This window comes from Bactrocera dorsalis, chromosome 6 (assembly GCF_023373825.1).
Source record: "Bactrocera dorsalis isolate Fly_Bdor chromosome 6, ASM2337382v1, whole genome shotgun sequence".
NCBI lineage: Eukaryota > Metazoa > Arthropoda > Insecta > Diptera > Tephritidae > Bactrocera > Bactrocera dorsalis.
In genome coordinates, this window is record NC_064308.1 from 17,529,778 (window position 1) to 17,542,541 (window position 12,764).

General features: G+C 34.5%; 1 protein-coding gene and 1 pseudogene across 1 annotated transcript; one reads left to right on the forward strand and one right to left on the reverse strand.

The window, feature by feature from the left end:
- The first annotated feature begins 259 nt into the window (after positions 1-259).
- LOC125779235 (uncharacterized) lies at positions 260-2,938 on the forward strand. The gene is made up of 2 exons (XM_049459873.1): positions 260-1,191; positions 1,275-2,938. The coding sequence occupies exons 1-2, from the start codon at positions 420-422 to the stop codon at positions 2,936-2,938; spliced, it is 2,436 nt and encodes an 811-aa protein (XP_049315830.1). The 5' UTR covers positions 260-419.
- Positions 2,939-10,869: 7,931 nt separating this feature from the next.
- On the reverse strand, positions 10,870-11,003 carry LOC125779877 (small nucleolar RNA U3; annotated as a pseudogene).
- Between the last annotated feature and the right edge of the window lie 1,761 nt (positions 11,004-12,764).

Below are 12,764 nucleotides of genomic sequence, written 5' to 3' on the forward strand. Positions count from 1 at the left end.
TTTCACTTACATTCAACTTAATTTACCTGAATATCGTGGTTTCCTTCCATATTAATAACGAAATTTATTAAATTTATTAATTTCAAACACTTAAACGCCAATAATAAGAAAGTAAACAAATACAGCTGATAGAATAGCGAACTCAAGAAACATACCACGCAGTGTTATATCAGTCATATTTTAATTTTGCATGTGAAACAACAACAGTGTTGTTATGACAGTCATAAAAAAATATGACAATATGACGATATGACACACTATGACACCTTGTGAATACCCTAATAGTTACAGCACGATTACGAGATGTACAGAGACAGCGGACCAACCGCTCATTAACACGTTCAACATTTGTTCGTCTTGCGTTCGAATATGAAGCAGATATTGATTACTCTGCGCATTCAAAAATTGCCAACGGGAAAATGGATAAACTATGTCCATATTGTCATGCATTAAAATTTCGCAATGAAACACCCGGCATGTGTTGTGCATCAGGAAAAGTTCTGCTGCCACCTCTTCCCACTCCGCCGGAACCTTTAATATCGCTTCTTGCTGGCGATTCAGATAATTCAAAAATATTTTTGCGAAAGATACGCAAATTTAATTCTTGCTTCCAAATGACATCATTTGGGGCAACTAAAATTTGCGATCTCGCATCCGATGGACGTAATTCTAAACCTACATTTAAAATACAAGGTCAGGTGTACCATAAAATTGGGTCACTGATGCCAATGCCTGATGATAATCCAAAGTATCTACAAATTTATTTTATGGGCAGTTGTGAAGAACGCGTGACAACTCGGTGCCAATATAATTTCATTGAACAAGCAGAGGAAAGAGCAATTGTGATATTGTTGGAAAATTTTTTAGAAACTCAGAATAAACTCATTCAATTGTTTAAAAGAGTATCACCACAATTGCTAAGTGACAACTATCAAATCGTCATCAAAGCCGACAAAGTTCCATCAGGAGAACATGCTGGAAGATTTAACGCGCCAACTGTTGATGAGGTAGCTGTTATTATGGTTGGTGATCCAGTTGAAAATAGAGCTATAAAAATTACACGGCGGGACAACACTATTAGTATGATTTCGGACCTGCACCGTTCATATGACGCACTCCAATATCCATTAATATTTTGGCAAGGACAGGATGAATATCAGCTTAACATCAAACAGTGTGATCCAAATACTGGTAAATTTGACAATTAACTATTTAATTTCTTACATATGTATTGCTTTTAATTTCTTATTTAATTTCTTTATTATTCTTTTTAGGTAATACAAGAGATAAAAAAGTAAGTTTAATGAACTACTACGCAAGCCGATTGATGATTAGGAATAATCAGGATAACTATATTCTTCGATATCGTCAGCTATTCCATCAATACATTGTGGATATGTATGCTAAGATCGAAAGCGAACGCTTGCGATTCATTCGATACAACCAGCAGAAATTACGATCAGAAGAATATATTCACTTACGAGATGCTATTGTCGGAAACATCGATGGAAACTTAAACCCCAATGACATCGGTAATGCTTTCATTTTACCTTCAAGCTACATCGGTAGTCCACGGAACATGCAGGAATACATACAGGATGCGATGACTTACGTACGTAATTACGGTCGTCCAGATTTGTTTATAACTTTTACATGTAATCCGAATTGGGAGGATATACAAACGTTATTATTACCAGGACAACAAGCAATACATCGGCATGATATAACTGCGCGTGTGTTCAAACAAAAACTGAAATCCTTAATTGATTTCATTGTTAAATATTCAGTTTTCGGTAACACACGTTGTTGGCTTTATTCTATTGAGTGGCAAAAGCGAGGTTTGCCTCATGCCCACATTTTAGTTTGGTTTAAAGATAAAATCCGTCCAGAAGAAATTGATCAAATAATTTCAGCCGAAATTCCAGACCCATCAATTGATCGAGAATTGTTTGATGTTTTTACCAATCAAATGATCCACGGACCGTGCGGTACTTTTAACATGGCATCGCCATGCATGGAAAATGGAAAATGTAAGAAGCATTTCCCAAAGAATTATACGAATGATACAATCACGGATACTGACGGTTATCCTATGTATCGCCGCAGAAATGTTGCGAATGGTGGCCACACATTCACAATCCGGCAATCAAATAATACAAATCAAGTAGAAATTGGCAATCAGTGGGTGGTACCATATTCACCATTACTTTCAAAAACGTATAAGGCTCATATCAATGTCGAGCTTTGCAGTTCCGTAAAATCAATTAAGTACATATGTAAATATGTCAACAAAGGTAGTGACTTGGCCGTAATTGAATTACAAAACCTAAATAAGAATGATGAAATAACACGATACCAAATGGGTAGATACATCAGCAGCAACGAAGCAATTTGGCATACTCTTAGCTTTCCCATACACGAAAGATACCCTTCAGTCCAGCATTTAGCAGTGCATCTTGAAAACGGTCAGCGTGCATACTTCACTGAAGAAAATGTTCTCCAAAGAGCGCTTGAGGCTCCAAAAACGACACTAACTGAATTTTTTACATTGTGTCAAAAACCTGGTATTTTAGGCCAATTCGCAAAGACGCTACTATACACTGATGTTCCACGCTATTTTACATGGAACAAATCAGGTAAAAAATGGGAACCATGGAAACAAGGAAAACCACATCTTTCTATTACAGGCATATTCAAAGCTAAGACATTGGGACGACTTTACACGGTACATCCAAAACAACGTGAATGCTTCTATTTACGTTTGTTATTGGTGAATGTTCCCGGACCAACGTCTTTCAAATTTTTGCGAACAGTTAATGCCCGAGTATTTAATACATATCAAGATGCATGTCGCGAACTGCAATTGCTAGAAGACTTGCCGATGCTGCGTTCACATCAACGCCAAATAACATTCGTCACCTGTTTGCAATTATTTTGACGACGTGTTATCCATCACAAGCAACCACTTTGTGGGAAAAATATAAAAATTGTATGACGGAAGACATATTGCACCGAATTAGACAAACAGAGCAATGCCCAAACATAGATTACACGCCAGCGATGTATAATGAAACGTTAGTGTTGATCGAGGATTTATGTATTTTAATTTCAAATTCACCACTAAATTATTATGGTATGCCATCACCTGATCGTCCGACCACCGACTTAATTAACACCGATTTACAACGAGAAAAACAATATGACCATGGTAGTTTAGCTACAATTATCGCGAACAGTGAGCCATTATTGACAGCTGAACAAAAAATTATTTATAATCAGATTATGCTGACTGCGCTAAACAAGGCGGCTTTTTCTTCTTGGATGCACCAGGTGGAACCGGTAAAACATTTTTAATATCGTTGATTCTTGCCAAGATACGGTCACAACAGAAAATCGCATTGGCAGTTGCATCATCAGGCATTGCGGCTACTATGGTAGATGGTGGGCGAACGGCACATTCAGCATTCAAGTTGCCATTACAAATTCATAGCAACCCAAACGCAATATGTAACATAAAAAAAATAGCGCAATAGCTGCAGTGTTGCAAAGAAGTTCTATCATTATTTGGGATGAGTGCACAATGGCTCACAAATATTCACTCGAGGCATTGCACCGAACTATGCAAGATTTGAACGGCAATGATAAACTTTTTGGAAGTGCTGTCATATTGCTATCTGGTGATTTCCGACAGACGTTGCCGGTCATACCTCGCTCTACTTTCGCCGATGAGATTAACGCATGTTTAAAACAATCATTTTTATGGAGAAATGTTAAAACACTTCGATTGACTATAAACATGCGCGTACATTTACTAAATGATCCATTAGCACATATATTTTCGGAACAATTGCTAGATATTGGGAACGGTACAATAGAACGGCAACCAAACACGCAATGCATTAAACTGCCAGACAATTTCTGCACTGTTGTTCACACAAAAATTGAATTGATTCAAAGTATTTTCCCGGATATACAAAATAATTATTTAGATCATAACTGGCTCAGTGGGCGGGCTATTTTGGCAGCCAAAAATGTTGATGTTGACGAAATTAACTTCCAGATACAACAGTTGTTGCCAGGCGATCTGATGTCATTTAAATCAGTCGATACTGTTGTTGATGAAAATGAAAGTGTAAATTTTCCAACTGAATTTTTAAACTCTCAAGATATACCCGGAATGCCACCACATATTCTTCGGTTGAAGATTGGTTCAATTATTATTCTTCTGCGTAATTTGAATCCCCCTCGGTTATGCAACGGTACACGTTTGGTCATCAAAAAGTTAACAGGGAATATTCTTGAAGCAACCATTTTGACTGGAAAGTTTAAAGGAGAAGTGGTCCTGTTTCCCCGTATTCCAATGATACCGTCAGAATCTACGATACCATTCAGAAGACTACAGTTTCCTATTCGATTAGCTTTTGCCATGTCCATTAATAAGTCTCAAGGCCAAACAATGTCCATTTGTGGGTTAGATTTGGATAATCCATGTTTTTCCCATGGGCAATTATATGTTGCATGCTCACGTGTGGGAAAACCATCAAATCTATTTGTGTTAGCTCGAGACAGGTTAACCAAAAATATTGTGCACCAATTAGTGCTAAGTTAAATTAAAATGTTTATAATTCAAAAAAATAAATACTACTATTAAAAATTAAGAATTATCTATCCTAAGATTATAAAATTAAATGTTACATGTTATCAACTAACAATTTTGTAATTAACTTATTTGTTAAAAACTTGAATATAAAATCAAAAATGAACTATTTTATGAAAATTTGTGCTTATTATCAACTCTACGAAAATTGTCATCAATAATTTTAAAAATTTTGACCTCAAGTTCAAATCTCAATCCCGTGGATTTTTATACCAGATATATACTAAGGTTTCCGTCTTTATTCATAAATAATAATTTCACTATAGTGAATAGTTTACTACAACAGCGCGTACATTTACTAAATGATCCATTAGCACATATATTTTCGGAACAATTGCTAGATATTGGGAACGGTACAATAGAACGGCAACCAAACACGCAATGCATTAAACTGCCAGACAATTTCTGCACTGTTGTTCACACAAAAATTGAATTGATTCAAAGTATTTTCCCGGATATACAAAATAATTATTTAGATCATAACTGGCTCAGTGGGCGGGCTATTTTGGCAGCCAAAAATGTTGATGTTGACGAAATTAACTTCCAGATACAACAGTTGTTGCCAGGCGATCTGATGTCATTTAAATCAGTCGATACTGTTGTTGATGAAAATGAAAGTGTAAATTTTCCAACTGAATTTTTAAACTCTCAAGATATACCCGGAATGCCACCACATATTCTTCGGTTGAAGATTGGTTCAATTATTATTCTTCTGCGTAATTTGAATCCCCCTCGGTTATGCAACGGTACACGTTTGGTCATCAAAAAGTTAACAGGGAATATTCTTGAAGCAACCATTTTGACTGGAAAGTTTAAAGGAGAAGTGGTCCTGTTTCCCCGTATTCCAATGATACCGTCAGAATCTACGATACCATTCAGAAGACTACAGTTTCCTATTCGATTAGCTTTTGCCATGTCCATTAATAAGTCTCAAGGCCAAACAATGTCCATTTGTGGGTTAGATTTGGATAATCCATGTTTTTCCCATGGGCAATTATATGTTGCATGCTCACGTGTGGGAAAACCATCAAATCTATTTGTGTTAGCTCGAGACAGGTTAACCAAAAATATTGTGCACCAATTAGTGCTAAGTTAAATTAAAATGTTTATAATTCAAAAAAATAAATACTACTATTAAAAATTAAGAATTATCTATCCTAAGATTATAAAATTAAATGTTACATGTTATCAACTAACAATTTTGTAATTAACTTATTTGTTAAAAACTTGAATATAAAATCAAAAATGAACTATTTTATGAAAATTTGTGCTTATTATCAACTCTACGAAAATTGTCATCAATAATTTTAAAAATTTTGACCTCAAGTTCAAATCTCAATCCCGTGGATTTTTATACCAGATATATACTAAGGTTTCCGTCTTTATTCATAAATAATAATTTCACTGTAGTGAATAGTTTACTACAACAGAGCAAATCTAAAAGTGAGGAAATGTTTATTCTGAGAATTCGAATGATTCAAACCGATTTATCGTTTAAGTTCAAAATTTTACAGTTTCATATGTACATACATAGGTACTTATGTATGTGGCATGTTATAGCCCTGACAGACGAGCAAAATTAATGCGTCTTAATCAACGCTAATACGCATTGAAATTTTATGGTGACAGACGGCAGGCTTGTGCATTTAGACAGCTGATAGTGAAATTTGTTTCTTTATTAAAAAAAGTGAAATAAAAATGAATAAGATAAATTATTAAAAGAAATTTTGGTAATTTTGGAAAATCAATATAAATTTAACGAAAAAAATTCGTTTATTATTATCTACGTTAAAAGATAATAGAGTGAAATTAAGAGCAATAATTGATTGTACTACGGAAAAAGTGTGCAAAAAAGTTAAGAATATTGGAAAAATAGATAGCAACAGTGCGACATCTGTCAATAAATAGCAAAAATCGCCCATTTTTGATCAGAGTTGCCTACTCAAATTTAGTAAAATCAACCAAATGCACGGAATTCTTATGCATTACAAACTTGCATTAACATGGGTCAAATGCACAAATAAATGTAAATTAAGCCCGCTAATGCATATTAGCGCTGTCGTCTGTCAGGGCTATTAGCGTGTTGGAGAGACATCTTCTTTATTTGTTTACACGCTACACAACAAAACAAAGAACGAACTTCGCCAAAAATATTTAAATTGATTAGAGACGTTATTCCCTGAATATATTAACATTCCATACAAATAAATGGCCTTGAACAGAGTTCAAAAAGCGTTTTAACTATTTCAAATAAAAATTGGGCGGGGCGAAGTTCGCCGGGTCAGCTAGTGTATATATATGAATGTGTGTGTGCAATATATACACGTATGCACATATACATATATTAATTTCCTACAAAATATTTAAATTTATTTTATGTTTTCATTAGTAAATTAATATTTTTGCATAGGTCTTTTATTTTTTTTTCATTGTTTTATTCGTTATTTTCATTATTGGGTACATCAGTAATTACTGTGGTTGATTGTAAAACCGAGACAATAGGCTTATGATACGAGAAATACGATACATATATTTTAGAATTAAAATTAGACAGAAATCTAGAAAAAACTGCATCGATTGTTGTTCCATGTCTTGTAGTTGGCTCATTACGGTCATTATTCATTTGTAATTCTAATTTATCTCGTAGAAAGTTTATCAAGAGTTGTCCATCTTCGGATGCGAAATTGATATTTAAATCTCCTGCTAAGATTAGTGGCAACGTATGATAGTTTTCTCCTAGTTCTTCAGAACCTACGCGACCATAAATCATAAGTCTTCTGTATATAAACTTTATGATATTATTAACTGTTTTATTTTGCGAAATGTAAACAACTACCATTATGATGTTTGTTCCATCGTCCAAAACACAGTGAGCAGCACATATATCACCAATTGATGACTGACCAATATCAACTTCACGAATATGTCGTAATAGAAAGTCCATGTTCGAAGTTACTATATTCGAGGTATCATTCGATTTCTGATAAATTGCCACTCCTGCTGATCTAACATTTTTACGCTTGAATTTCGCAATACAATCAAAATTCGGGATGTCTGCAAAACTCACTTTTTCCTTGAATCAGCTCATACGCAAAAGTTTCTATTCAATTCCAATCACTGAGCGAAACACAGCGTTGAGTAAAAATCAGTTAATGTTGACGAACCGCTCATTCGCATACAATGTGAGCCTTCGGTCCGAAATGCTTTGCTCACGTTTGCTCACTTCACGAAATGTTTAGCTCACTTTCGCTCAGTGATTGAACTTAAATAGAAACTTTTGCGTATGAGCTGATTCAAGGAAAAAGTGAGTTTTGCAGTTCTCTGATACATACCAGGAACTGCAAAACTCAATTTTTCCTTGAATCAGCTCATACGCAAAAGTTTCTACATTTCGTGAAGTGAGCAAACGTGAGCAAAGCATTTTGGACCGAAGGCTCACATTGTACGCGAATGAGCGGTTCGTCAACATTAGATGATTTTTAATCAACGCTGTGTTTCGCTCAGTGATTGGAATTGAATAGAACCATATTGGCACTATCAACCATTTTAAAAGGTAATTCAATGTTTTTTCCAAAAATATATTTAAGTCGATTAAAGTGTGAGCACATCTGCAACATTTTGCCTGAAGTATAAACATTAGACCAAAATTTTTTGCATTCATTACGCTTACCTTCAACGTCAAGTGTGAGCCGGCATCAGACTCAAGAAGGCCTGGTCCTGTTGACATTCGCCAATCGCTTGTATGAAGCCTTCAGGTGCCGCACTTTCCACCGTGTTAGATCCCACGTGGCGTCTATTTTCGTGCTCTCAATGAGCTTTTTATAAAAAATTTGAGCTTTTGGTGCCTATTAAAATTAAAATCCAGTATACCCTGGATTTCTTTTTCGCTCCACTTTTTGTTTGGTTTTTCACGTTTAATTCTTTTTCTGTTTAAACCGGTTTGCTCCATTTCTTTTATTTGTTTGTTTTTATTTTTGACAACAGTTCATAATTTGAAAACCAGTGTTGCAAATAATACAATGGCGTTTTATATCGGTATTCTGCTTGAGACGATTGTCTCATGTCTCTAATTGTCACAATAGTTATTTAGTGATTCTGTTAGTCAGGAGTCTCATTTTGGTATTCTGGCAGATACAGTAAAGTAGTAGTAGTATACTGTATCTGCCAGAATATCAAAATGAGACTCCTAAATAACAGAGTCACTAAATGAAGATTGTGACAATTAGAGACATGAGACAATCGTCTCAAGCAGAATGCCGATATTAGTGTTGCTTTTTTGCGAGGGTGTGGCAGGTGCATCGACGGTGCTAAAAGCAAAAATATGCTAGCTAATTTGCAATTGCAAAGATGCAAGACCATTTGCACCAGATTCTGAATTGCCCTAATATATGACCATTTTTACAGTTGTGGATCAGTGCTGCCAGATCTGTTGCGATATGAATCTGTGCATCGTGGAAGAAGCGGCGGGGCAGAACGTTCAAAAATCCCGCGTAGCATGTCTGAGTGAGAAAAATATAAACAGAAAATTTAAATCTTAGAAATCGTTGCTTAAATAACTGAATTTTTTGTATTTGCTTTTAGTTTCAGGAAGCTAAATTGCTAACGGTACTGACTATGCTACACAGACGGGAGACACCATAGTTACCTATGTTGCCACACCACAGTAATTCATGAGTCAAAAGTGTACGCTCCTTTCTGTTTCAATATAAATAAAACTCATTTTTATATGTTATATGAAATAAGAAAAATCTTAATAAAAATATTTTTTTAATATTTTTCGGTTTTGGTAGTAGTGGAGGTAAAGAACAAATATTTAAAAGGATGAAAAGCAAAATATTTTATATACTATTATAAATACCATAGACCATTGGTAAAAAATGCACTTCAGTTCGGACTTCCGGTGCCTAAAAATAATCGAGATAGACATCTGACTTTCTGTTCGTCTGTCCGCCCATCTATACTTGATGACATCTGGTACAAGTATTACTCGAAATCAGACCATAATTATTCAAGAATCCATATACTCATTTCTTACCCCTCCGATTTTAATTAACACTCTTCAATTATTTTTAGAAGACTTGAAATAAATAATAATTTATAAAAAAAACGTGTGGCTGGGACAGTGCTTGAAACTAAGCGATTACTAAAATGCTTTAAAAAAAAAGGTGCGTGGAGTCCCTACGCGCGGATGAAGTTATACTTCTTAGTGATATTCAGAAATGCATATCATTTTGTATGAAAGAAAACTAGAAAACTTAAATTCACATTTTATAAATTTATTATGCACATAAAATGAAGAATAAAGCAAAGTCTAAATGAATGAATTTTGACTCAAAAAGTAGTTCCGTCTCTTCGTTGCGGAAGAGAATATGCAGCGTAATCATCTATCTTTTGTTCTTCGCCAATTTGGCTGCCGGATTGACTTGTGAAGATCAATTTTTTGTTGGTGACATATTCATATGTGTACGCATATGTATGTTTGTATGCTTGTGATTTATTTGTTCGGCAATGTATGCAAATATATGTACATATAAGTATATATGAATGTATGAACATGCAAGTCAATGCGCGCACATGCGTATACATACACTCATATGAGCATGTGCAGATACACAAGATAGGATAGAAGATGTATGCCTTTTAAAATCGTATACTATACAAATAAATATTTTTCTTACTAATAGAAATTAAAATAAAGAAAAATATTTATTTTTATAGTATACGATGTTAAAAGCAAAAAATTAAAAATTTATTCTGTCGGGATTCGAACCTGGGACCTGTGTTAGCATCTTGACCTTCCAAGCGCTTACCACCAACACCACCATTGACAATTAGGTTGCCCTGACTTAAGTATGATTTGGTTATGAATGCAAGAAACATACGATGGTTCTAATAATTTTGTTTAAGTATAGAAATATACATACTTTGTAGAACATTTGCTTTCGCAATAAATTTATCACAGCAATAGATATGCATAATATGTATATACATATACATAACATTGCTGTGATGCCCTGAGAAGTATAGTCTTAATAAATTTATTATTAATTTTTTGCTTACTAATTAGAAATTAAATTTATCACAGCAATATTATGTATATGTTTATGTATATTGCTGTGATAAATTTATTTTCTATTAGTAAAAAAAAAATATTTATTAGTATAGATTTCCAAAAGCACAGATATGATTCTGTGAATTTATTCATTAAAATCGCCACTCAGAAGTCATTTTATCCCTTGTAAGCGAGCGATTTTCTTAAATCTCACGCTCCCAGATAAAACCATATATGTACCTCGTCCTCGTGGGCCAGTTTCAAAAACCACAGAAATGATTCTGTGTGATTCTGAAAGGCCAACGCAGAGTATTTCAACCAAAACATACGTAAAATAGTTGAGAATTCGCAGAAATGAAAGACAAACGAAAGAAAAAGAAGTATGACTTCATTCATGCACAAGCATACAAACATACATATGCGCACACATGTGAATATGTCACCAACCAAAAATTGAAACATTGTTCTACAAAAACAACAACAGCATAAGCATGGAACATTGTGTTGTGTTGTTGTGTCAGCCGAGCTGTGCCGAAAGAAACGAACAAACGATCGCCGATTGTCATAGCTTCGCTTGCTGCTCGCACATCTTCGCAGACAAGGTTGCGTTACATTCATATGGATGGAGCGAGGTTGCGCAACTTTGCGTTACTTTTATATGGAAGGTTGCGCAACCAGAATCTATCGCAACCTTTTCCGGCGTCGTATAAGAAGTATAACTTCAAAAAGTATTTCTCCATCAATGGAGAAGGCGCTCGTAATACTACAAGTATACATCTTTGAAAGGTCTTGACATAACCTACAAAACGACGCTATGCATGATTAGTTTCAACAGTTATAGACGTGTAAACATGGAGTTCACTAACGCCGAAATTCGCGCAATTTTAAAGTTTTTCTAAATCCAATCACTGTAACACTTTTTATAAAGCATTGAAAAAAGAGCAAAAAAGCGGAAGGGAGATATTTGACAACCTAATAAATTGGTGTTGATACTTAATAAAAGGATTTTCGAACATCCGGCTGACTTTACTCTATATGATTGGTTTCGCACCTTAAACTATTTCCCTTGCCTTGATTCTTGCAAGTTGCAATAGTTTAAAATGTTCGGTTGCACAGAACTCGTTTTCATTTTCCGTGCGTTATTCAATAGAAACTCTGTTGTTGTTTTAAGAAAACGCTGTAACATGTTGGCAATTTGATAAGTAGAGAGACAGCTCCACAAAGCACAATATAAAAGAATCCTTTATATCCGACTATAAAAGAAGAGAAGAAGAGGTCTGGTTTCTAAGTTGCTTATTTCGATAACGGCACTCCATTTCATCTCTGAAGTGATTTTGAACTGTCATTTTTGTGTGGCGAAATCTTGATAAATTTATAGGACTAGTAGGATAAACCACAACAGCAGAAAATGTGTGATTAAGTGTTGGTCTGAACATACTATAACTTAATTTAATATTTATTAAATTATAATGATCTCTATTCAGTATATTCAAAATGACAAACAATAGTTCGTTTTAGTTTTGTAATCTGCTAACTATCAGGTCCTAAATTTGAGTCAATGTTTTGAGACTAACGCTAGAGACTGTTTAGTGAATAATAACTAGTCACAAATTGAGATTTTACCTCAAAATGTCTCAAATAGTGACTAGAGAGAGCTTACAGAAATCCACTATTAATCACACAATTTCGGCTGTTGAGTAGATTATGCTACTAATCTTATAAATTTAACAAGATTTCGTCATACGAAAATTACGATTCTTAATCTAATTGCCGAGTTAATTTGAATGTAATCCAAACGAAAACTCTCTGAAAACGATTCTGATTTTGCACCACTTACTTGCCAGCATTGGAAATCTATTACATTATCACAGCTGATTTAGATACTACAAAGAGAGTAAATTTTAAACAAGCAAATGAATTAAACGCAATGAATCTGAATTCACCTGAAAATCGATTTCCCAAATAAAAAAATGCGTCCATTATTTCCATGATGTGAATTCTTGAACGGCAAAAACATCTGTTTTATCATCTGTCCATTGGCAGTGAGGACGGCTA

Excerpts from the sequence above, each read along its gene's own strand:
- LOC125779235 (XM_049459873.1), top strand. The coding sequence starts at position 420 with ATGGATAAACTATGTCCATATTGTCATGCATTAAAATTTCGCAATGAA. Across the intron at positions 1,192-1,274 it reads ACAGTGTGATCCAAATACTG|GTAATACAAGAGATAAAAAA; the intron begins GTAAATTTGACA and ends TATTCTTTTTAG.